The sequence below is a fragment of the Pan troglodytes genome, chromosome 19 (genome assembly GCF_028858775.2).
Source record: "Pan troglodytes isolate AG18354 chromosome 19, NHGRI_mPanTro3-v2.0_pri, whole genome shotgun sequence".
NCBI lineage: Eukaryota > Metazoa > Chordata > Mammalia > Primates > Hominidae > Pan > Pan troglodytes.
Window position 1 is genome coordinate 21,402,433 of NC_072417.2, and position 25,806 is coordinate 21,428,238.

Here is a 25,806-nt window from a genome sequence, read left to right on the forward strand (position 1 = left end):
TCTGCTTTCTATACTAGTACCACACTGTTTTAATTACCATATATGGCATATTTTGATGTCTAGTTTTGTCAGATTCGTATCAAAAAATTAATATTCTTAACTTCACAGAAGCATCTCAGGACATGCATCTCAAATGTTTAAAGAGGCAGAAGGCTCCCTACCGTCGTTTTTTTTTTGTTTTCTCTTTTTTGAGATGGAGTCTCACTCTGTCACCCATGCTGGAGTTAGTGCAGTGGCTCGATCTTGGCTCACTGCAACCTCCACCTCCCAGGTTCAAACAATTCTCCTGCCTCAGCCTCCCAAATAGTTGGGATTACAGGCAACCACCACCACACCCGGCTAATTTTTGTATTTTTTGCAGAGACAGGTTTCACCATGTTGGCCAGGCTGATCTCGAATTCCTGACCTCAAGTGATCCACCCACCTCAGCCTCCCAAAGTGCTGGGATTACAGGCATGAGCCACTGCACCCGGCTATCCCATCACTTAATCCCACCCTGCCAATCTTTGCTCTCTTGAATCTTGGCACACTGCCAGTAAGCCTCTCATGGGTCACTTAAAAAGCAAAAATCCCATAATTCTACTTTATTTTAATTCTACTCTGTAGTTCTTTTAACTCATTTCAAACTAGCACCCTTTTCTCTCTTCTCTTTATTACCAAATCTCTCAAGTCTCCCTTCCTTGCCTTCCATGTTCTCATCCTATGGCTATCTTCTTCAACCATTCTTTGAAATCCTTTCCAGCAGCCACTTTACTGTAACTGCTGTCTTCAAAATCACCAATGACTAAATGCCAAATTCAGTGGTACCTCCTTCTCCTCAGTATTCACTTTTTCATTTGTTTGTCTTGCTATGTTCCTCATCTGTTAATACCATCATTATCCTTTCAAGTCATTAAATTCAAGATTTCAGGGTCATTCTTCCCTTCACTGCCTATCCCTGGAATGCACACATAAACAATCAAGAGTCTACTAAGTCTACTGCACTGTCACTTGGATGTGCCTCCCTTCCAGCCTCACAACCATAACCTAGTTCAGCCATATCACCTCTCCTAAAAAACTACAATGGTAATAATTGTTGTCCCTGGTTCTAGCTTTTGTTCTCCTCCAATTCAGCCTTCCCTCTGCCACCAGACATGACCTGAAACCAAAAATATGATTCATAAGTAATAAAGCCCAAACTCCTTAGCATGCTACTCACAGCCACCTATGCAAGATCTATCTTTAACTTATTTTTCTGCATCATCTACCTCAATACCCCACCCCAACCCCATGTACCCCACATTCCAAACTCCATTCCTTCACTCACACTATTCCTTTTGACTGAATTCCCTATTTCAAACCCCTTCCACCTGTGAAAATCTTTCCCACCTTGCAAAGCCAAGTTTGTGAAACTCCCTGGTTCCTAGTAAGATAGAATATCTCCTTTATTTGTGCTTCTTCAGCAGTCTTAGTACTACTTATTACAAGCTGCCTTACACTAGACTTATTTAAGTACCATGCCTTCCTCACAAGATTCTAAGCTCTGATTCTCCTGCACCACTCAGGGAATATACAGTATGATAAATGTTAATTGAGTTCTCATTGCCGTTTTTGAGATTTTTTTTTTTTTTTTTTTTTTTTTTTTTTAAAGACAGAGTCTCGTTCTGTCGCCCAGGCTGGAGTGCAGTGGCATGATCTCGGCTTGCTTTAACCTCTGCCTCCCGGGTTCAAGCAATTCTCCTGCCTCAGCCTCCTGAGTAGTTGGGACTACAGGCATGTGCCACCACGCCTGGCTAATTTTTTGTATTTTTAGTAGAGACGGGGTTTCACCATGTTAGCCAGGATGGTCTCCATCTCCTGACCTCGTGATCCGCCCACCTCTGCCTCCCAAAATGCTGGGATTACAGGTGTGAACCACCACGCCCAGCTGATATATTTCATATAAAATTAATCATTTAAAATGTATACTTCGGTGGTTTTTGTTTTTTGGAGGGTTTTGTTTTGAGAGACAGGGTCATGCTCTATCACTCAGGCTGGAGCACAGTGGCACAATCACAGCTCACTGTAACCTCAAATTCACAGGCTCAAGTGATCTTCCCACCTCAGCCTCCAAAGTAGCTGGGACTACAGGCACACACCACCATACCCAGGTAATTAAAACAATTTTTTTTTTTTTTTTTTTTGTAGAAACAAGGTCTTGCTGTGTTGCCCAGGCTGGTCTTGACCTCTTGGCCTCAAGCAATCTTCCCGCCTCAGTCTCCCAAAGTGTTGGGGTTATAGGCATGAGCCACTGCACCCAGCCTTTGAGTGGTTTTTAGTATATTCACTATGTTGTACAACCATAATCACTATCTAATTCCAGAACAGTCCCATCACCCCAAAAAGAAACTCTGTCCCTACTAGCCGTTAATCTCAATTCATCCCTTCTCTCACTCCTTCTCAACCACTAATCTACTTTCTGTCTCTATGAATTTGCTTATTGTGGACATTTCATGTAAGCAGAATCATACAATTCGTCATCTTGGTGACTGGATTTTCACCTAGCATAATGTTTCCAAGGTTCATGTTGTGGCATGTAATAGTATTTCATTCTTTTTATTTATTTATTTTGTAGAGACTGGGTCTATGTTGCCCAGGCCAATCTTGAACTCCTGGCCTTAAGCAATCCTCCCATCGTGGCCTCCTAAAGCAATGGGATTACAGTTGTGAGCTACTGCACCTGGCTTCTTCATTCCTTTTTACAGCTGGATAAGATTTCATTGTATGGATATACCACATTGTATTTATCATTTCATCAGCTGATGGACATTTGGGTTGCTTCCACTTTTTGGCAACTATGAATAATGCCACATGTTAATGTATGTACAAGTTAATGTATGAACATATGTTTTCAATTATCTTGGGTCTATACCCAGGAGTAGAATTGCTGAGTTATTCTATGTTTAGTTTTTTAAGGAACTGCAAAACTTTTGTGCAGTAGCTGCATCATTTTACATTCCCATCAGCAATGAGGGCTCCAATTTCTCTACTTCCTTATCAAAACTTGTTACTGTCTTTAAAAAAAAAAAAAAAAGTATGACCATCCTAGAGGGTGTAAAGTGTTATCTCTCATTGTGGTTTTGATTTGTAATTCCCTATGGACTATGATGTTGAAGATCTTGTCATGTGCTTATAGGTCATTTGTACATCTTCTTTGGAGAAATGTCTATTCTATTCAAATGCTTTGCCCATTTTTAAATTCCATTGTCTTATCTTTGTTGAGTTGAAAGGGTTCTTTGCATATTCTGGATATAAACAACATATATATAAAATATATATACTTATCAGAGATATAATTTGCAAATATTTTCCCCCATTCTGTGAGCTGTCTTCATTCTACAGTGTCCTTTGATGCATGAAAGTTTTTAACTTTAACAAAGTCCAGTTTATCTACCTTTTTCTTTCACTGCTTGTGTTTTTGTGTTATATCTTTAAAAATCACCATTTAATCCAAGGTCATACAGATTTTCACCTATGTTTCCTTCGAAGAACTTAACAGGTTTAGGTCTTTGATCCATTCTGAGTTAATTTTCATATGTGATGTGAGGCAGGGATCCAAATTCATTTTTTTACATGTAGATATCCAGTTGCCCCAGCAACATTTGTTGAAAAGATTATTCTTTCCCCAGTTAATGATCTTGGCGCCCTGGTCAAAATCAACTGACCATAAATGTATGGGTTTATTTCTGGACTCTAAATTGCATTCCATTGGTTTACAAGACTCTCCTCATGCCAGTGACATGCCATCTGGATTACTGTAGTTTTGTAATAAGTTTTGAAATCAGGAAGTATGAGTCCTACAATTTTGTTCTCTTTTTTTCAAGACTGTTGTGGCAAATATGGCTCTGCAATTCCATATGAATTATAAGATCAGGTTGTCCATTTCCGGGAAAAAGGCAGTTGAACTGTGATAGTGATTGCATTAAACCTGTAGATAAATCTGGGTAGCACTGTCATCTTAACAATATTAAGTCTTCCAAGCCATGAACACAGGACGTCTTTCAATTTATTTAGATCTCTAATTTCCTTCAACATGTTTTCTGTTTTTTAGTGTACTTTTTAGTGTACTTCTTTGGTTAACTTTATTCATAAGTATTTTATTCTTTCTGATGTTATTATAAATGGAATTTTTTCTATTTCATTTTCAGATTATCCATAGCTAGCATATAGGAATGCAACTGATTTTTAGATAATAATCTTGTATCCTGCAACTTTGCTGAACTCATTTATTAGTTCCAATTTTTTTTGGTAAATTCTGTAGGATTTTTCTACATGTAAGATCATGTCATCGGTAAATATAGTTTTATTTCTTTCTGATATAAATGTCTTTTCTTTTTCCTGCTTAACTGCCCCACCTAGAACCACCAATAGAGTGTTGAATAGGAGTGGCAAGAGCATCCTTGTCTTGTTCTGATCTTAAGGGGGAAAGCTTTCAGTCTTCAACCATTAAGTATGATGTTAGCTGTGAGTTTTCCTGTTAGTTGGATTTTGTTTGTTGAACTGAATTTTGACAGTGCCAACTCATAAGGTTGTGCTGAGAATCTAATAAGAAAAGATCTGTGAAGGTGTTTTTAAAACTGTAAAATATCGTTTAATTTCAAGATCGTCTTGTTCAGTGACTTGGTACTCTTACTCTAAAAAGTTTCAGAGTAATGTTGTTAAATGAATCAAAATGTTTCTGAAGCTTTTTTAATTCCCAACATCCTGACAAAGCTTTTGCACTTATGTTGTTTTGAAAGGGGAAGAAAAAGGGAAAACTCTTTGGAGAAGGAATCAGAACAAGGATCCAAGGCCTAGAGCCTCTCCCCTGTCCCAACAAGGGAATGCCAGCCCAGTAAGACTCAGGATGTTCAGGAAAGCAGAAAGGAGAAATGCAAAAATGGGCAAGAGGCAGCATGGTATGGAGGAACGAACACGGGATTTAATGGAAAAAGACAGCTGAGATTCCAGTTGTTCAGAAACAACTGAAGAAAACAGTGAGGCTGGGTGCGGTGGCTGAAAACTATAATCTCAACACTTTGGGAGGCCAAGGAGGGAGAATCATTTGAGGCCAGGAGTTCAAGACCAGCCTGGGCAATATAGTGAGACCCAAACTCTACAAAAAGAAAGGAAGAAAGGAAGAGAGAGAGAGAGAAAGAGAGAAAAGAAAGAAAGAAAGAAAGAAAGAAAGAAAGAAAGAAAGAAAGAAAGAAAGAAAGAAAAGAAAGAAAGGAAAGAAAGAAAGAAAGAGAGAGAGAGAGAGAGAGAGAGAGAGAGAAAGAAAGAAAATAAATTAGCCTGGCTTGGTGGCACAAATCAGTAATCCCCATTATTCAGGGGGCTGAGGTGAGAGGTTTGAGCCCAGGAGGTCAAGGCTACAGTGAGCCCTGATCACGCCACTGCATTCCAGACTGGGTGACAAAGTGATACCCTATCTCAAAAAAAAAAAAGAAAAAAGAAACAGTGAGACACCCGAGAATATTAGAAGATCTAGTAAACTGCACATCTTCAATGCTGCATGATCTACTGACTTACATCCGTAAGGCCACACTATACTTATCTAAATTGTTGATACTACTTTTAGTCATTATAACACAGCATGCTAATAATTTATGATGTGTCCTTAATATTGAGAGGTTTCTCATTTAATAAATTCAGCTAATAAATATAAACATAATAGTATTTACATATTTTATTATTTAGAAACAACTGAGTAGAAATCATATTTACAAATAATTGAATCAAAAACTGGCTGTTGGAAAGCAAAAAGAAATTACTAGCCTACTTCTTTTCCATAGAACAAATATTTAATAAATATCTATAATGTCCCAGGCACTGTGCTAGGTGCAGGAGATGCTCAAATTAACAACAAAGCAGTGACTACTTTTTATATTTTTTGGACACTGAACAGGAATAAAATATGTATAAAACACAGGCAACACATAAAACACCATAAACCTACTACCCAGTTTAAGAAAAAGAACATTATTTAAATCAAGTTTTTATTGAAGAAGAACATATATACACAAAAATGCATACATTGTACGTGTTTGGCTCAATGAATTTCTACAAGTGAACACACCCAGGGTAACCAACAGTTAGGTCAAGAGGACATTACCAGCATCCCATACTGCCCGCTCCTAGTCACTATCCTTCTACTCAACCACAGATACCCACTAGCTTAATTTCTGTCATCAGAGATAGAAATCATGAATAGAAATATATTCACTCCTCCCACCCCCAGGACTATAAGTGCTGGGTCATGGGCATCATGCCTACATTCAGTTTTAGGGAATTCTGCTAGTTTTCCAAAGAGGTTGTGCTCATGCATTTTCATCAGTTCCAGCTGCTGCACATCCTCATCACCACTTAGAATTGTCATGACAGGCCAGGTGCGCGGGCTCATGCCTGTAATCCCAGCACTTTGGGAGGCCAAGGCAGGTGGATCGCTTGAGATCAGGAGTTCAAGACCAGCCTGGCCAACATGGCAAAACCCCATCTCTACTAAAATACAAAAATTAGCCAGGCGTGGTGGTGGGTGCCCATAATCCCAGCTACTCGGGAGGATGAGGCAGGAGAATCACTTGAACCCAGGAGGCAGAGGTTGCAACAAGCTGGGATTATGCCACTGCACTCCAGCCTGGGCGACAAGAGCAAGACTCCATCTCAAAAAACAAAACAAAATCAAACCCAGAATTGTCATGACAATGTGTTCTTAATTTAACTTTCTGGTGGGTGTGTAGTAATATCTCCCTGAGGTTTTAACTTGTATTTCTCTGATGACTAATGAGGTTGAGCATTTAACATACGTTACAGGTAAGTTCTTTGTGAAATCCCTGTTTGAATCCTTCGTTCATTTTTCCATTGGCTTTCTGTCCTTTCTTTTTATTCTTGATTTGTAGTTCTTTATATATTCCAGGTACAAGTCCTTGTCAAATACATGTATTTCTTTTTTTCTTTTCTTTTTTTGAGACAGAGTCTCGCTCTGTCGCCCAGGCTGGAGTGCAGTGACGCAATCTCGGCTCACTGCAAGCTCCGCCTCCTGGGTTCACACCATTCTCCTGCCTCAGCCTCCCAAGTAGCTAGGACTACAGGCACCCGCCACCACGCCTGGCTAATTTTTTGTATTTTTAGTAGAGACGGGGTTTCACTGTGTTAGCCAGGATGGTCTCGATCTCCTGACCTCGTGATCCGCCCGGCTCGGCCTCCCAAAGTGCTGGGATTACAGGTGTGAGCCACCGTGCCTGGCTGTCAAATACATGTATTTCAAATACCTTCTTCCACTCTGGTCTTTCTCCTCAATGGTGTCTACTATGGAGTGAAATGTGCACTCCCCACTGCCCCCAACAAAATTCATTAGTCAAGGCGCTTCCCCCACCCCAACTATTTTGGAGATAGGGACTTTGGGAGATAATTGAGGCTAAATTAGGTCATAAGCGAAGGGCCCTAATCTGACAAGACTGTGGCCTTATAAGAAAAGGAAGAGAGATGGTGAGATCTTGCTGTCTCTCCGCCACACAGACACGCGGCAAGAAGCCTGTGTGCAAGTCACGAAGACAGTGCTCACCAAAACGCAGTCATACTGGCACCCCGGTCTCAAACTTCCAGCTTCCAGAACCGTGAGAAAATACATTTCTTTTGTTTAAGCCACCAAGTCTATAGTATTGTGTTATGGCAGCCTAAGCAAACTAAGTCAGTGTCTTTCGATGAAATCCAATTAATCACTTTTTTCCTTTGTATCTAGTGCTTTTTATATTCTGTTTAAGAAATCTTCACCTGTCTCCCATGTTTCTGCCTTTTCTTGTCATTAATTTCTAACTTGCCCACATTATGATCAGATATTATACAGAGATCTGCACCTTGGATGTGGTGTTCAATACTCAATTATTAATATTGTTAATTATATTAAGTCTTCTAAATTAATGCAGTGCAAAAGTACTTTCTGTGCTGTCCAATACAGCAGCCATTGTCACATGTCACTAGTAAGCCCTTGAAAAATGGCTATTGCAACCGAGAAAATGAATTTTTAATTTAATTTTCAGCTGTAACCATTTTGTCTTTTTAATTTTTCAATTAGGGAGTTTTGAAACTCCTCACCATGGTAGATTTGTCTATTTCATCTTATAATTCTGTCATTTTGTTCTTTGTATATTGAGGCAATTATTAGGTTCACACAAGTTTGGAATTGTTTTTACCTTTATGGATAAATAAACCTTTCCTCATTGTTGAGGGACCTATCTCTAGCTGTCTCTTTTGTCTGAAAGATCATATTGTCTGATGCTAATATAGTTAGTTTACCTCCCTTTTGGTTAGAATTTGCCTGATAGACTTTTTCCATCCTTTTGCTTTCTATCTTTCTACATTCATATGTATTAGCTATCTCTATTGAAAATTATAGCTGGATTTTGTGTTGTTTCAGTAAGTTTGTTTGCTTGCTTTTATTTATTTATTTATTTATTTATTTTTGAGACAGAGTCTCACCCTGTTGCCCAGGCTGGAGTACGGTGGCATGATCTTGGCTTACGGCAATCTCCGCCTCCTGGGTTCAAGTGATTCTCCTGCCTCACCTTCCCAAGTACCTGGGATTACAGGTGTGCACCACCACACCCAGCTAATTTTTGTATTAGCTGGCCATGGCCAGCTGGCCGTGTTGGCCAGGGTGGTCTCGAACTCCTGATCTCAAGTGATCCACCCGTCTCAGCCTCTCAAAGTGCTCGGATTACAGGTGTGAGCCACTGCACCCGGCCTGCTTGCTTTTAAATAATCCAATCTGACATTCTTTGTCTGAATGAAGCATTTAGTCTACCATATATTTGATTTGGTTTCTATATTTTATTTTTGTTTCCTCTTTATCTGACCTTTTCTATGTTTTTCACTTCTTCCTTGCCTTTTAAAAATTGTTTTTTCTGCTATAAATTATTCCTAATATTTATATTATTTTAGTAGTTACTCTGAAAATACTAATACACATACCTATCAAAATCTAAAGTTAATTGAATAGCTTTACCTTTCTCTTCAACAGTATAAAGATCATAAAATACTTTAACCACTCTTTTGATTTAGATGTTGTTATCATATATTTAGTTCTTTTTTTTTTTTTTGAGACGGAGTTTTGCTCTTGTTGCCCAGGCTGGAGTGCAATGGCGTGATTTCGGCTCACTGCAACCTCTGCCTCCCAGGTTCAAGCAATTCTCCTACCTCAGCCTCCTGAGTAGCTGGGATTACAGGCATGCGCCACCACACCCGGCTAATTTTTTTTTTTTTTTTTTTTTTTTGTATTTTTAGTAGAGACGAGGTTTCTCCATGTTGGTCAGGCTGATCTCCAACTCATAACCTCAGGTGATCCGCCCACCTCAGCCTCCCAAAGTGCTGGGATTACAGGCGTGAGCCACCACACCTGGCCTATTTAGTTCTATTTTTAAAATCTCCGCATACATATTTTATAAAGCCAATATTTATTTCAATATATCCACAGATTTACCATTATTCTTTACTCTTCAATCCTTCTTAAATCTCAGACTTTACATCAGTGGTCACTTTTTTTTTTTTTTTTAGCCTTCAGGAAATTGATCTGAATTTCCACTAGTAGGGAAGGTTTGATGGTTACAACATTCAGTGTTTGTCTGTTTTAAAGTGTCTAATTTTGCCCCCATTCTTCACAAGATATACAATTCTTGGTTGACAATTATTTTCTCTAAGCATACGGAAAATATTACTCCCTGTCTTATGGCTTTCATTATTATAGACAGGAAAACAGCTGACAGCCAAATACTTGTTGAAGGTAATATCTTTTTTCTCTGACAGCTTTTTTTTTTTTTTTTTTTTTTGAGATGGAGTTTTGCTCTTGTTGCCCAGGCTGGCATGCAATGGCACGATCTCGGCTCACTGCAACCTCCACCTCCCAGGTTCAAGCAATTCTCCTGCCTCAGCCTCCTGAGTAGCTGGGATTACAGGCATGCACCACCACGCCCGGCTAATTTTGTATTTTCAGTAGAGACAGGGTTTCTCCACGTTGAGGCTGGTCTTGAACTCCTGACCTCAGGTGATCCACCCTCCTCGGGCTCCCAAAGTGCTGGGATTACAGGCGTGAGCCACCATGCCCAGCCTCTGACAGCTTTTAAGACCTCTCTATGGTATCATGTAGTTTCTTTAAAAAATGTTTATGTGTGAATTTTTTTTCTTTTTATCCTTTCTGGGATTCTTTAGCTTCCTAAATTTGTAGGTTGTTTTTCATCAGTTCTCTGTCATTATCTCTTCAAATACTGCCTTTGCCTCATTCTTTTCCATGCCCCTGCTCCCCTGCCCCAGAATTCTGACTAGACTGAACCTTCTTATTCTACCCTCTGTATTCTCTTAACTCTTTTATTACTTTTCATTTTCTTGCCTCTATACTGCAATTTTTTCAGATCCACTTTACTAAATCTTTCTTTAGCTGTGTCTAATCTGTTATTAAATTTGTACACTGGTCATTTTTGTATACTTGCTCCTCATTCCTATTTTAAATTTCTTTTTTTCTATAAGCATATTAAATACATGTACTTATAATCTGTGTCTGCTAACTCCAATATGTGAACTCTTTGCAGGTTCTGATTCTGCTCTTTATTGTTTCTGCTTCCTCTCATTCATTGCATCTTATTTCTTTCTGCATTTTGTGAATGTGAGTTCATATTTCTTACAGCTTTATGTTTAGGAATTTTCTAAATCCTAAGATCAAGATGGGTTCTCCCAAGAAGCTTTGTATTTGCTGCTTTTTAGGCATTCTTAGGCATTTTAAGGCATCATCACTCTTGTACCACTTTTATATTTAATTACTGGCTTAAGATTTTCATACCATCCAGGTAATATAAAATCAGGATTCAAACCTGCATGAAGGTCAGCTTGTGGGTAAAACTTCTCAGGGAATTTCTGTACCCTTCCCATCACCACCAAAGTTTGAGGCAGGAAATTTTCCTTTCCCATCCTTAGACAAGGTACGTTTATTACTAGTTCTCATTTATTATGATGTATAGACCCTTGGGGTACCATCTTTACCAGGAGAGGTGGGACGTTCTACCAGAAAACTACTTTTATCTTCCGTTCTCTGAGCTTCTTGAGGCACAAGCACAAGTTAACTAGGTTTTCCAAGTAATGTCATTTGCAAATAATGTCCTCAAGGCAGCAGTACTTGGCTTATATCTCTGGGTTTTCACCTTCACATAGTTTTTGGCCTGATTATTCCTTACTTTTCAGCCAGCTATCTCCATGCACATAAGGTTTTTACTTAAAAAATATTTCATCTGCCAGGCACAGTCACTCACACCTGTAATCCCAGCACTTCGAGAGGCCCAGGTGGAAAAACTGCTTGAGCCCAGGAGTTTGAGATCAGTCTGTGCAACATGGCAAGACCCCATCTGCACAAAAAATAAAAAAATTTGCTGGACATGGTGGTGTGCACCTGTGGCCCCAGCTACTCGGGAGGTTGAGGTGGGAGGATCGCTTGAGCCCAACAGGTCGAGGTTGCAGTCAGCCATGTTCACACTACTGCACTCCGGCCTGTGTGACAGAGCAAGACCCTGTCCTCCCTCCAAAAAAAAATTATCTAGAATTTTACATTGTTTATTTGGGAAGGTCAGTCAGAGTACCTAATTCACCACACTGCAGCAAAATAGCCATGCTTTCTTAAAAGTTTGAAAATTGGATATAGATGAAGGTATTAATGGGAAGAAGACGATAACCTTGAAACCTATCAGTAACAAGGTTGAGCACATATTTGGAAAGAAATCTGGAAAAAATATCTTCAACAATTTATAAGGAACTAAATTGGAGAGCTCAAAACACTAAGTGAATGCTTCTCAACTTTAACATACATCAGAATCACCTGGAGAATTTATTGAAAGAGAATGCTAAGCCCTACCCCAGGGTTTCTAAATTAGTCAACCTGAAGTGGGAACTGAGAATTTGCTTTTCTAACAAGTTCTCAGATAATGCTAATTTGCTGGTCTGCAGAACCCACTATCAGAATCACTGTACTAAGAGAAATAAACTTCATAAAAACAGGAACACTGACAGGTTCATTTCATTACCTTCTACAAAAGAAGAGAAGAAATGTGTGGAAATGAGATTTCAATAACACTCTTGGTCCATCTCATCATTTAACTTATAATTAAGTTAATTTGATGACTGATAAGTAGATTTACTGAAAGGCTATGTATACAAAACAGTTATCAGACTCAATATCTGCAGGTGAAGAAAAAGGACTGGCGTGCAGCAGCTGTTTAAAGCTAGATCTATAATACTAATGATTTAAATAATAGAATAAACAACATTATTTAGAGTATTCAATACCTTGGCAGAGAATATCAAAATTCAAACTACAGACATTGTCAGAAGTGATAATTTACTAAGATGTTCAGAAGCAAATGTCTTGTTCAACCATTCAAGAATCATAATACCCCCACACCAGGCTCTATTCTCAGCAATGGGAACTGTCTGCTATGGTTCACAAAATTATATCAATATTATTCTCTAGGAGAAAAATAGTCAGGATAATTAAATTTAAAAATTTGACACAGAGGTTCATTGGAAGACTCAGAATTAGTGATAATTGGTAGTTTCATTGCTTGTCAAAGCAACTACAAAAATATTTGTCAGCACATAACACTAAAAACACTTTACAATTTTTTTTAAAAACCCACCAATGCAGCCCTTAAAGTTTTTATTATGTGGTGATTTTAAAAAGAAATGAATCTTGCATTTCAAAAATGACTTCTTATCTGAAATTAATAATTTTCCCATTTCCTCCTCCACCAAAGATCTATACAGCTAGTGCAAATCCATCCGCACTTTAGCATTTCTTTCTGAATTTAGCAAAAGACCAAAATACCCTGCATTACTCATAAACAGCTGATGCTAATTGATTTGGTTTCAAATCTATAGAGCACAAGTTGTGAGAAATTAATACTTTCAGCTTAAAGTCAAAGAAAAGGAGATCAGGTTAATAAAGTTATTGAGCTGAATTTTATTGAAGTGCTCTCTGTGTCTACTCTTATAAAATACAAGAGGAAAAATGTAGGTCAAAAATCCATAGCGGAAGGTTAAAAGTGTCTTTAAAACAAACAAAAAACTGTCTCGTTCTGTTGCCCAGGCTGGAGTGCAGTGGCACGATCTCAACTCACTGCAACCTCCACCTCTTGGGTTCAAGCTGATTCTCATGCCTCAGCCTCCCAAGTAGCTGGGATTACAGGAGTGTGCCACCATGCCCGCTAATTTTTGGTAGAGACAGGGTTTTGCCATGTTGTCCAGGCTGGCCTTGAACTCCTGGCTTCAAGTGATCCACCCGCCTCAGCCTCCCAAAGTGCTAGGATTACAGGTGTGAGCCACCATGCCAGGCCAAAGTGTCTTTTTTTTTTTTTTTTAAAGGAGTGGGGATTAAGTTGTTCTCAGAATTCATATGGAAAAGAGCCAAGAAATGCCAAATTAAGAAAGGTAATGAAAGTACGCCCTCTGAAATAACAAGAATAATTTTAAAGCTACAGCAATTAAAACAATGTTATTGATGCAAATATGGACAAAAAGAATTATGAAACGGAATAGAGTTGACACTTAGACCCACACATATATGGGAACTGGATATAATACAGAGATAGCATTGCAAATCAGTAAAGGAAAAAAATGGACTCAATAAATGATATTGAGACAACTGGTTATACATATGGAAAAGATAAAATTAGTTCATAATTCACACCAAACACAAAAATAAATTCCTGATCAATCACCAAAATGTGCAAGGCAAAATTTTAAAACTTTTATAAGAAAATGACTTCAGGGTGGAGAAAGATTTCCTGAAAAACACATAAAAGCACAAATCACCAAGGTAAAAAAAAAAAAAAAAGGGTAATTATAACTATAAAATTTAAATCCAACACTCTATAAACAACATGAAAAGACCATCACTGTCTGAGAGAAGCTATTTACAACAAAGGATTAGAATCCAAAGCATACCCTACCCCCCCAAAAACGAAAAATTATACAAATCACTAAAAAAATACACAGCCCAACAGAAAAAATGAGCAAATATACAAAAGTAATTCACAGAAGGGGAAATCCCAATGACCAATATGAAAAATGCTTAATCTCACTAGTAATGAGGACAACATGCAAATTTAAACAATAGTTTTACACCTATTATATTGTAAAAGTTAAAATGTCAGCAATATTAAGTGTTGGAGAGGATATAAATAACAGGTACTCATATACTGCTAGTGACAGTATAAACTGGCATAACTAGGTAAAGATGAGTATGACTTATCGCCCAGCAATTCTACCTCTGGACACACATGCTAACTCTTACACATATATGCATGGAGACACACACTCATGTGTTGCTTAACGATAGGGATACATTCTGAGAAATGTGTCACTAGGTGATTTCATCGTTATATGAATATCATAGAGCGTACTTACACAAACCTATATGGTATAGCCTATTGCTCCTAGGCTACAAACCTGTACAGCATGTTACAGCACCAAATGCTGTAAGCAACTGTAACAGAATGGGTAATTGTGTAACTAAACATATGTAAATATAGAAAGGTAGAGTAAATATATGGCATTATAATCTTATGGGATCACCTTCCTATCTGCAGTCCCTCACTAACCAAAATATCGCTAATGTGGCAATGGCACTTGACTAAAATAATGTACATTCCGGGAAAAATAAAATTGGAACTGCCTAAATTGTCCTCTAATAAGAAAATAAATGATTGTGGTATATTCACAAAACAGACTACAGAGTAGCTAAGCAGAATTAATTGGCTCACTATATATCAACAGGACTAAATTTCAAAATTATTTTAAGTGAAAAATGCAGGCTGCAGAAAGAAAGATATAGCATAAAACCATTATATACATTTTAAAGACACACAAAGCAATATATTGTTTTTGAGCATAAACATGCATAGATGTAGACAGAAAGAATCTATACCAACTTCAGGACAGTGATTACTTCTGGGAAAGGTCAGTGGTCTCAAGAAGGGATACTGCCAGGTGTGGTGGCTGCCACCTACAACCACAGCTACTCAGGAGGCTGAGGTGGGAGGATCACTTGAGGCCAGGTGTTGAGACTAACCTGAGCAACACAGAGAGATCCTATCTCTAAAAACTTTTTTTTAATTAGCCAGATGTGGTGGTACACCTCTGCTAGTCCAAGCTACTCAGAAGCTGAAGCAGGAAGATTGCTCGAGCTCAGGAGTGTGAAGCTGCAGTGAGCTATGACTGCGCTACTGCACTCCAGCCCAGGCCACCAAGTGAGACTCAGCCTCTAAAAAAAAGTTTTAAATAAAACTAAAAAAAAAAAAAGGAGCAATACAAAGAAGATTCAATTGGATCTGTAATGTTCTATTTTTTATTTATTATTATTATTTTTGAGACTGAGTTTCACTCTTGTTGCCCAAGCTGGAGGTGCGATCTCGCTCACCGCAACCTCTGCCTCCCAGGTTCAAGCGATTCTCCTGCCTCAGCCTCTCGAGTAGCTGGGATTACAGGCATGTGCCACCACGCCCGGCTAATTTTGTATTTTTAGTAGAGACGGGGTTTCTCCATGTCAGCCAGGCTGGTCTCGAACTCCCGACCTCAGGTGATCCACCAGCCTCAGCCTCCCAAAGTGCTGGGATTACAAGTGTGAGCCACCATGCCCAGCTGTAATGTTCTATTTTTAAAAAGATAAATATCTGAAGCAGATATCATATGTTAACATTTCTTAAACCTCAGTGGTAATCACATGGATATTTGTTATTCACTGTACTTTTTGTCATGCTTGAAATCTCTTAAAGTGTGCATGAATTATACTCATTCAAAAATACTTAGGGCTTCCAGAAATGGTTACATCTACAAAAGGAATATTTAGTTTTCACTATAAAAAAAATAAGTTGGAAATTAGTAGTTTAAATCACTAGGAAACTGAAGTCAGTATAAGGTAGCTCTCAGAGCAATATTAAGGGTATCAGTACTAAAATATGAAAGAGTATCTCACTGAGAGATTTTCACTTAAAATACCACAGCCAGAGTATAGATGTTTTAAAAAGCATTACAGCAAGTGCTTAGTGTATTGCCCAATGAAGGTATTTGTAAGGGTTCGCTCTTCTGCCACTTCCAAAATTTTCAATGGTAAGATAATATACTTTACCTTATACTTTTGCACCTTAACTTAACTACTTGAAAAAAGAGTCATCCTATACATAAATTCCTCCGGGTTTCAGAAAGAAGAAGCTATCTAATGATGCTTTAAAGAATTGTTTTGTTTCCTAAAATTCATTGCATTTGAAGATACTTTTAAAAATATCCACTAAAGCGATACACAAAACCAATAACTACTGCACGTAAGACTGCAGAAAGTTGATATACTTTGGACAAACTTTCATTTAGGAAATGGACTACCAAACACTTTATAGTATTTGTTTTGATTTGTAGTACTGCACATGAGCTATCCTCAACTTACAGCTTGAGTTCCAAAGTTTCATCTGAAAGTTTGTTTGGTAATGATGTCATTCACCCACAAAATGTTATAAATGACTAGGTTTCTAAACAAAGGCTACAAAAGCTTCTGATATTGATACTGATACTGAATATTCTGGCCTGCCCTAGTCAAAACACTAGATTCGACAAATTTTACCTCTAACATCTTTCCATACCCCTTTCAACTCCTAAGCAAGTTCTCTCTCGTTGGTTCCTATTTCACATTATCTTACTCCTATCTCTGCCAAACAGATGACCTCGACTAGGTTTAAGGACTTATGAAGAAAGAGATCCACCGGCTTTATTTGCACTAAAGTATGTGTATTTTCAGAAAGGGACTGCTGAATCTCCAGTAAGTGAGATTTCTGGCAATTTTAAAAGATAAGCATACAAAACAGTTCAGGCACTGTGGAAAACTTTTCTTTTTTTCTTTTCCAGTAGTGGGAAGGTAGTGGTATCTTCTGATGACCTAGAAACTGTACACTGAATAACATCACACATTTTATTATTCAGCCAATGTCCCAGATAAACTATATACGGTGCTTCATTGGAAAAAACTTCAATTACATAGTGAATATAAATCCCACTTACAAGATGATGTCAGAATATCAAAAGTAGTAAGAATGCAAAATAAACTGTCCCCCACAAAAAGGAAATATAAAACCCATTAAGAGTATCACAACAGCCGGGCTCAGTGCCTCACGCCTGTAATCCCAGCACTTTGGTAGGCCAAGGCAGGCAAATCACTTGAGGTCAGGAGTTCGAGACCAGCCTGGCCAACATAGCAAAACCCTGTCTCTACTAAAAATAGAAAAATTAGCTGGGTGTGGTAGCACAGGCCTGTAATCCCAGCTACTAGGGACGCTGAGGCAGGAGAATTGCTTGAACCCAGTGAGTGGAGGTTGCAGTGAGCCAAGATCGCGCCACTGCACTACAGCCTGGGCAACAGAACAAGACTGTGTCTCAAAAAAAAAAAAAAAAAAAAAAAGAGTATTGCAACAACAACAACAAAAACATTTGATAAAATTCAACATCCCTTCATGATTAAAAAAACTCTCAACAAATTAGGCATAGAAGGAATATATCTCAAAATAATAAAGTCTATACACAACAAACCCAGAGCTAACATCATACTGAATGAGGAGAGGTGAGATCTTTCTTCTAAAAGCTGGAATGAGGCAGGGATGCCCATTTTCACCACTCCTATTCACCACAGTACTGGAAATCCTAGCCAGAACAATCAGAGAAGAGAAAGAAATGAAAGGCATCCAAACTGGACAAGAGAAAGTCAAATAGTCTCTTTGCTGATTATATATCTGTAGGTTTAGAAAACCTTTAAATCAGTAGCATTTCTACACATCAATAAGGATCTAGCCAAGAAAGAAATTAAGAAGGCAATCCCATTCACAATAGCTACCAAAAACAAACAAAAACCTAGGAATACATTTAACTAAGGAGGTGAAAGATCTCTACAAGGAAAACTACAAAACGCCAATGAAAGAAAATAAATCAAAAAACATCCTATGCTTGTGGAAAGAATTAATATCACTAAAATGACCATATTGCCAAAGCAATCTACAGATTCAATGAAATCCCTATCAAAATACCAATGTGATTCATATGGGACCAAAAAAGGAAAAAGAAAAAAGCCCAAACAACCAAACCAAACCTGAGCAAAAAGAACAAAGCTGCAGACATCACATTACCTGACTTCAAAATATATTATAAAGCTATAGTAACCAAAACAGCATGGTATTGGTATAAAAATAGACATGTAGACCAATGGAACAGAATAGAGAATCCAGAAATAAAACCACATAATTATAGACAAATGATCTTCAACAACACTGACAAGAACTCACACTAAGGAAAGGACACTGTCTTCAATAAATGATGCTGGGAAAATTGCATAACTTCATGCAGAAGTGTGAAACTGGACCCCTATCTCTCACCATATACAAAAATCAACTCAAAATGACACTTAGGATTGAAGATTTTAAGACCCAAAACTATAAAAATACTACAAGAAAGTCTAGGGAAAACACTCCTGGACATTGGTGTAAGCAAAGAATTTATGATTAAGACATCAAAAGCACAGGTAACATAAAGAAAACTAAACAAATGGGACTTAAGCAAACTAAAAAGCTTCTGCACAGCAAAAGAATAATCAACAGAATGAAGAGACAACCTGTTGAATGGGAGAAAATATTTGCAAAGTATTCATCAAGCAGAGGACTGATATCCAGAACATACAAGGAACTCAAACAACTCAAAAGGAAAATAACAAATAATCCCATTAAAAAAGAAGACATACAATGGCCAAAAGAAGACATGGAAAAATGTTCCACACCACTATCAGAGAAATGCACATCAAAACCACAATGAGATATCATCTTACCCCAGTCAGAATGGCTATTATTAAAAAGACAAAAAGTAACAGATGTTAGTAAGGATGCAGAGAAAAGGGAACTCTCACATACACTGTCGGTGGGAATGTAAACTAGTACAACCACTAAGGAACACTGTATGGAGATTTCTCAAAGCTAAAAATAGAATTACCTTCCATCCAGCAATCCCACTACTGGGTATCTACACAAAGGAAAAGAAATCAATGTATCAAAGGGATAGCTGCACTTGCATGTTTACTGCAGTACTATCACAATAGCAAAAATATGGAATCAACCACCTAAGTGTCCATCTACAGATGAATGGATAAAGAAGATGTCGTACATGTACACAATGGAATACTATTCAGCCATAAAAAGAATGAAATCATATCATTTGCAGCAATGTGGATGGAACTGGAGGTTATTCTCTTAAGTGAAATAAGCCAGGCACAAAAAGACAAATATTGCATGCTTTCACATATATGTAGGAGCTACAAAATTTGAACACAAGGAGGCAGGGAGTGGAAAAATAGATGACAGAGACTGGGAAGGTGGAGTAAGGGAGAGAAAGGCTGAAGAGAAGTGGGTTAAAAGGTAAAAAGATCCAATGAGGTCAGTCGCGGTGGCTCATACTTGTAATCTCAGCACTTTGGGAGGCCAAGGCGGGTGGATCACCAGGTCAGGAGTCCAAGACCATCCTGACCAATGTGGTAAAACCCTGTCTCTACTAAAAATACAAAAATTAGCTGGGCGTGGTGGCACATGCCTGTAATCCTAGCTACTCAGGAGGCTGAGGCGGGAGAATCGCTTGAACCCGGGAGGCAGAGGTTGCAGTGAGCCAAGATAACGCCACTGCACTCCAGCCTGGGTGACGGAGCAAGACTCTGTCTCAAAAAAAAAAAAAAAAAGATCCAGTGATAGGAGGAATAAATTCAATGTTTGATAGCTGAGTAGATGACTATACTTAATACATTGGACTCATGTACCCTGACTTGATCACTACACATTATACACATGTAAAAAAAATTTCATGTACTCCATAAATACGCACAAATAAAAGTATTGCAACAAGGTGAACTATTTTTGCTAAAAATCACTCAGTAGTTACTAGAAAATAAAGGCTATCAGAAGAAATGATAGACAATCAGATGGGCCAAAGTTTTTCAGATTTTCCAAAAGGTAGAAGATAGTTTCTGAACATTATTATGTCCAAAAAGTTCTAGGTGAGGTAAACCTAGTCTTCACTACACTCTTGCAACTAAGCTGGTGAACTAGGTAACAGTACCAGGCTGATCTGAGTTCAAATCTTGACCCTGCTTCTTGCTGGCTATGTGAACTTCTCAAGTTACTAAATCTCTCTCTCTTTCTCTCTGCAAAAAACAAAGATAATACTACCTACTTTGCAGGTTGTTTTGTTGGAATGAGACACATCTGTATTTAAGCAACAGTGCCCAAGTGTATTAATGGGTATCAGTCTAGAGGCATGTCACTGGCAGCATGCCCAAGGATTATTTCTGACCCTGTCTTATTCTATCCTTTACCAATAACTCAAACATAGAAACAGAAGTCATGATTAAACCTACAGATCTAACCAAACTGGAAGAGACAGCTATTATGTTTCCTAACATGAAAGAACTAAGAATCCAGATTACCTCAACAAACAGCAGACATGCACTGACCTAAAAAAATGAATTGTAAAAGGATAAGGTCTTGATTTAGGTTCAATAAAACTGCTCTAAACCTATAATGGAGCTAGGGAGCTGATTTTAAAAGAACATGAGTTTTCACTGACTACAAGCTCAGTATGAGCCAAGAATGTGATTTACTATAGAAAAAATGCTAATACAATTTTATCTGGTATGAATAATGGTAGTGTCCATCTCAAGACAATAATAGCTTAAGTACATTCTTCTCTGATCACTGTGTTCCACTCTGGGCACATTTTAGAAGAAAGGTTGACAAAACAGTAACATTAGGTTACTTCCAGAGGAAGGTAGCCTAAATGATTAAGGGTTTGGAATATGAAATATGCTAGGAACTGGGGGATGTTTAACTTGCAAAATCGAAAATCTGAGGAGATATGTAACCTGTATTCAAGTAAATGAGTAGCTTGAGTAGCTATTACATGGAAAAAGAATTGTGTTTAGTTCCGTATGGCTTGAAACAGCAGAAATAGTAACTACGTATAAAAGTTACATGGAACTCCAGATAACAAAGACCTAACATAGCTGTATGACATTACAGGCAAGCTTTAGGGTAATATACCATCTATCACCAGAGTGTTCAGAGACTGATTCATTTTCAACAAAAATGTATTCAGTACCTAAGTCCCACAAGGTACACAAAGCGCAGTTGATAATGACTAAATAACTTATATGTTCTCTGCTTTTCACTGAGGTCAAGTGGTAGAAGCAAATAACAACACACACTCAAAGTAACAAAAAGATAAATCTCTAAGGAGAGGAATACAGTTCTTCAAGAGTATATAACAAAGGATCCTGACTTATAATGTGGGGTCAGAGTAGGCCTCCCTTGAGTAGCTAAGTGATGTCTGAGTAGGAGGTAAATGGTTGGGGGGAAGAACGTTACAAAGAAAGGAAACACCACTCGCAAAGACCTTGTGGTAAGAGAAACTACAGGTTCAAGGAATTGAAAGGCTCATTTACCATATAACCTGAGCACACAGAGTAAGAGAATGAGTGGAAAGAAGCAGGAGCAGAACCACAAAGAGTCCTGAAGGCCTCATTAAGGATTTGGTTTTCTCCCAAAAGTAATGGGATGCTGCTGAGGAGGGGTTTAAGTAGTAATAGGCACGGGAAGGAACAATCAAGGTCAAGAATGAATTGGAGGTGGGCCACATGCTCTAAGAAGACTACTTGGGAGGCCGGGCACGAATCTCAGCACTTTGGGAGGCCAAGGCAGGTGGATGACCTGAGGTCAGGAGTTCGAGACCAGCCTGGCCAACATGGTAAAACCCCGTCTCTACTAGAAATACAAAAATTAGCCGGGTGTGGTGGTGGACGCCTGTAATCCCAGTTACTCAGGAGGCTGAGGCAGGAAAATGGCTTGAACCCAGGAGGCGGAAGTTGCAGTGAGCAGGGATCACGCCATTGCACTCTAGCCTGGGTAACAAGAGCGAAACTCCATCTCAAACAAACGAACAAAAAAATACTTGGAAGCTTCCTGCAGTAGTCCAGACCAGAAATGATGGTAGTTTGGGAAAAGGAGGTAAAAATGAAGATGTGGAAAGGTGGACAGACTGGAGATTTTTAGGTTAAAATGACAGAACCCATGTGACCAATCCAGATAGTCCAGTGGGTGACTTGGAACTAGTCTAAAGCAACCATTCCCCCAAACCAGAGTCTTTGGCCCTAATTAAATACCTTTATGGGGGGCAGGAGCAGAACTCTGACAAATTTTACCGGGGGATAGGGCAGAGGACATGGGTACAGCAAAAGAGAGATATAAAGGGTTACCCACCCTCTCCCTCCCTCAGATTCCCAGCCTATATAACTGGGTGGATGATGGTATCATTCAGTGAGATATTCCTATCTCACTGGATAGGTACAGATGGTCCCTGACTTACAATGGTTTGACTTAACATTTTTCAACTTTACAATAGTGCAAAGGTGATAGGCATTCAGCAGAAACTGTACTTTGAAGACCTACACAACCATTCTGTTTTTCACTATCAGCACAGTAATAAATGACATGAGGTATTCAACATTTTATAATATAGGTTTATGTTAGATGATTTTGCCCAACTGTAGGCTAATGTAACTGTTCTGTGCATGTGTAAGGAAGGCAGGCTAGGCTAAGCTATGATATTCGGTAGATCGGGTGTATTAAATGCATTTTCAACTTCTGATACTTTCAGCTTACAATGGGTTTATCGGAAGGTAGCCCCATCGTTAGGTCGAGGAGTATCTACACAAGTTAGGTGGGCTAAGATCCTGGGTTCGGAGTTGAAAAAGCTGCGTTTCGGGACCTTGATTTTAAATAAGCAGTTGGACATATTAACCTGAAACTTAAAGGGCAGGTCTGGACTGGGGGTAAAATATTGAGAATCACTGGCATATAGACAGTTGTAGCTATGGGCTTAGAAGAAATTGAGCGGGAAATTGAGAGTGAGAAGACGGCCTTTGAGGAATACCAGCAATGAATAACAAAGTAGAGGAGGGTGAGGCCGCAAAAGAGAGGTCTGAGTCAAACCAGGAGCGAGGCATTCCAGAACACATGTGAAGAGTGCTTTCCGTCAAGGAAGCCATGGTCAACAACGTCAAACGCTGCTGAGATATCAAATAAGATAAGGATTGAAAGGTATCAATTAAGTTGAGGGACAGGTTTCAGTGGGATGATGGGGCAGAAATCAGACTGCAGTAGGTTGAAGGGTGAGTAGGTGGTAAGCAAATGGAAGACAATAAATATAGACAACTCTATCAAATTTCCTGCTGTAAAGTGGGACGGGAAAAGGTGACAGCTGTGGGGGTGGGGGAAGGGTTTAAGACAGAGAAGCTTGATTATCTTAAGAAGGAGCAGGTGAATATACAGATAGGGTCTGAAGTACTGGCAGAAGGACTAGCCTTAAAAGGAGAGGCCATGGGGAAAAGGAAGAGAAAGAGGCCAAACTAAATGACCTTTAAGATCCCTTCTGACTCTAGAATCTCATGACCTACAAGTCCCTTCAGATAGGGCATTTGCATATATGCATAAATCTATGCAAACTTATTCAAAAATTCTGGTATAAATAGATCAGTCAATCACATCTTTCGCCCCCAGTGACGCAGTTAATGTCCTCAGGTTTATGACCAGTGTAATCTCCGGGCAGGACTCATCCCTTGAGAGCTTTTAGCTCAAGGCAGACTGCAATACAGCACTCAACCAGCTCTCTCTCTCCTCGCCAAACCCATCCTACCCAACGATCCTAAAGGCTAAAGGAGGAAGTAAATTTAAAACCCTGAAACTACAGCATATCCTGCTGCATTCGAAGCGACTGTCATCCATAAAAACAAAACGTGACACCCCAAATCCATCCTCACTCCAAGCTAAAGCCAATTCCTGCCTGACCCGACAGTTGACAGGTCCCCCAGATGGCCGGGCTTTAACACTAAAAGTCATTGGCACCCCCTCCTCTTTCCCAACGACCTTTAATTTGTGAAGAGCCAGACGTGGGTTCCTGAAGATCCTTCCTACACCCTTCGCCCCGAATGCAGCAGAGGTGCTCCCGGCAGTTACTCCGGCGCCCCCTAATAAGCCCTCGCAAGGGGGTGCGGAAAGACCCCCAGAGCCCGTCAGAGGGGGCTTCGGCGACCGCGACCCTGCGGCTGTGTAGAGGACGAGGGAACAAGCCCCAAGGGATGGGAAGGGAGGATGACGGGAGGCGCAGCAGACGCGTGTAACGAGGGGTCATCTCCCCTCGAGGGGGGTGGAGTTGTTGAGGAGGGCTAATCCCCTGCCACCGCTCCCCTGCTACCCTCAAGTCCCGCTCTGGCCTCGCGCCCCATTGCTCGGATTCACTCCCACTCCTCTGGGGCCGCCTGGACCCCGGAGTGCCCGCGAGCCCGGCGCCCCTGCCTCAAGCCTGCGCTCCCAGACCGGCACTCACCCGGCCCGCCATCTTCGCGGACACGTCCGGCTCGGCGGCTGCAGCTCTGCGCTCGGCAAAGCCCGCCCCCGCCGCGCGCGCGCCCCCGCCGCCCGCCCTCGCGCAGGCGTGCAACCGACGTGAGGACGCGCGCGTCCCTGGCCGCGTCCCCGGCGTCCTCGCTCCACAGGGCGCGCGCGCGGGTTCGGCGGCCGCCTGGGGTGCGCGGGGTGGGCAGAGCGGCGGCGCCATTTTGGCTGGAGCTGCGGGGCTGCGGTGGGTGACTCCGTTTCCAACGTGCGTGTCAGTCCGCCGGGGCCTGGAGGGCTGCGCCTGCGAGTCTCATATCCCCTGGCGGTTCGCGCCGGAATTTGTCTCAAGGGCTTTAATGCTTCGGATCACTTATCCCTTTGCCAGCTGCTGTTCGCCCTCGAATGTCCATTTTGCTCTGTGCTTCCACACTCTCTTTAAACATGGTCTTGCTGATGAGAGCGCCCGGCGCGTTCCCTGGCTTCCCCCAAAAAAGATCAGCTCCGAGGAGTTGGTTCTGAGTTCAAATTCTCCATGAATTTTCTCACTTTTCTTTGTAGGCGTACTTGTTTTCCTAGTTGCTGGAATTGTCATCGTTGGCAGTTTTATTTATGTGTAGCCTGGAAAACTCAGTATTTTCAGATTTGAAGGTGAATTGTGATTATTTTTATACATTATTAAATATTTGTCTTTATTTAATAAAGGCAACTTGCATCTTCGACCAACCTTTTCATTCCCCAGTGTTGTTTCATTTTAGACAATATATATGGTAGAATCTGAATAAAATATGCCCTAAATTGAGCCTTGTTGAACCTCAATGTTTCCACCATACCATTTCTCCACTGGAATCTCAGAATATCTAACTGCAAGCACCCTGAGAGGAGAAAGATTCTGCCGAATGGATTCCCTGATGCTTTTATTTACCCCACTATCATATCTCTCTTCATATTTGCACAAGACAATAGAGAATGATAGGATTTGTTCGCTTTCATTTCTCACAATTAGAATAAATCGGGGTTTTTTTCCCAACATGAGGAAAAAAGGGAAATAACTAGAAGAGCTGAGCATGCATGGTGATTTAAATTTGAGAACTAATAAAATCAGACAGTGACCTGAAGATGAACTAGGGACAGAAGAAAAAACTCATGCCAGCCAGGCGCGGTGGCTCATGCCTGTAATCCAAGCACTTTGGGTGGATCACCTAAGGTCAGGAGTTCCAGACCGGCCTGGCCAATATAGTGAAACCCCGTCTCTACTAAAAATACAAAAATTAGCCGGGCGTGGTGGCGGGCGCCTGTGATCTCAGCTACTCAGGAG

General features: G+C 39.9%; 1 protein-coding gene across 3 annotated transcripts in view; it reads right to left on the reverse strand.

The window, feature by feature from the left end:
* The window catches only part of NSF (N-ethylmaleimide sensitive factor, vesicle fusing ATPase), a 166,489-nt gene extending 141,892 nt beyond the window's left edge, over positions 1-24,597 (reverse strand). Inside the window, exon 1 of one of the 3 annotated variants that reach the window (XM_511626.7) lies at positions 24,481-24,597. In XM_511626.7, coding sequence (XP_511626.3) covers positions 24,481-24,492 — 12 coding nt within the window. In that variant the 5' untranslated portion in view covers positions 24,493-24,597. Of the gene's footprint in view, positions 1-24,020; positions 24,405-24,480 lie in introns of those variants that run through there. The other 2 variants (XM_054671317.2, XM_054671318.2) reach the window with 2 other exon arrangements.
* Positions 24,598-25,806: the final 1,209 nt, after the last annotated feature.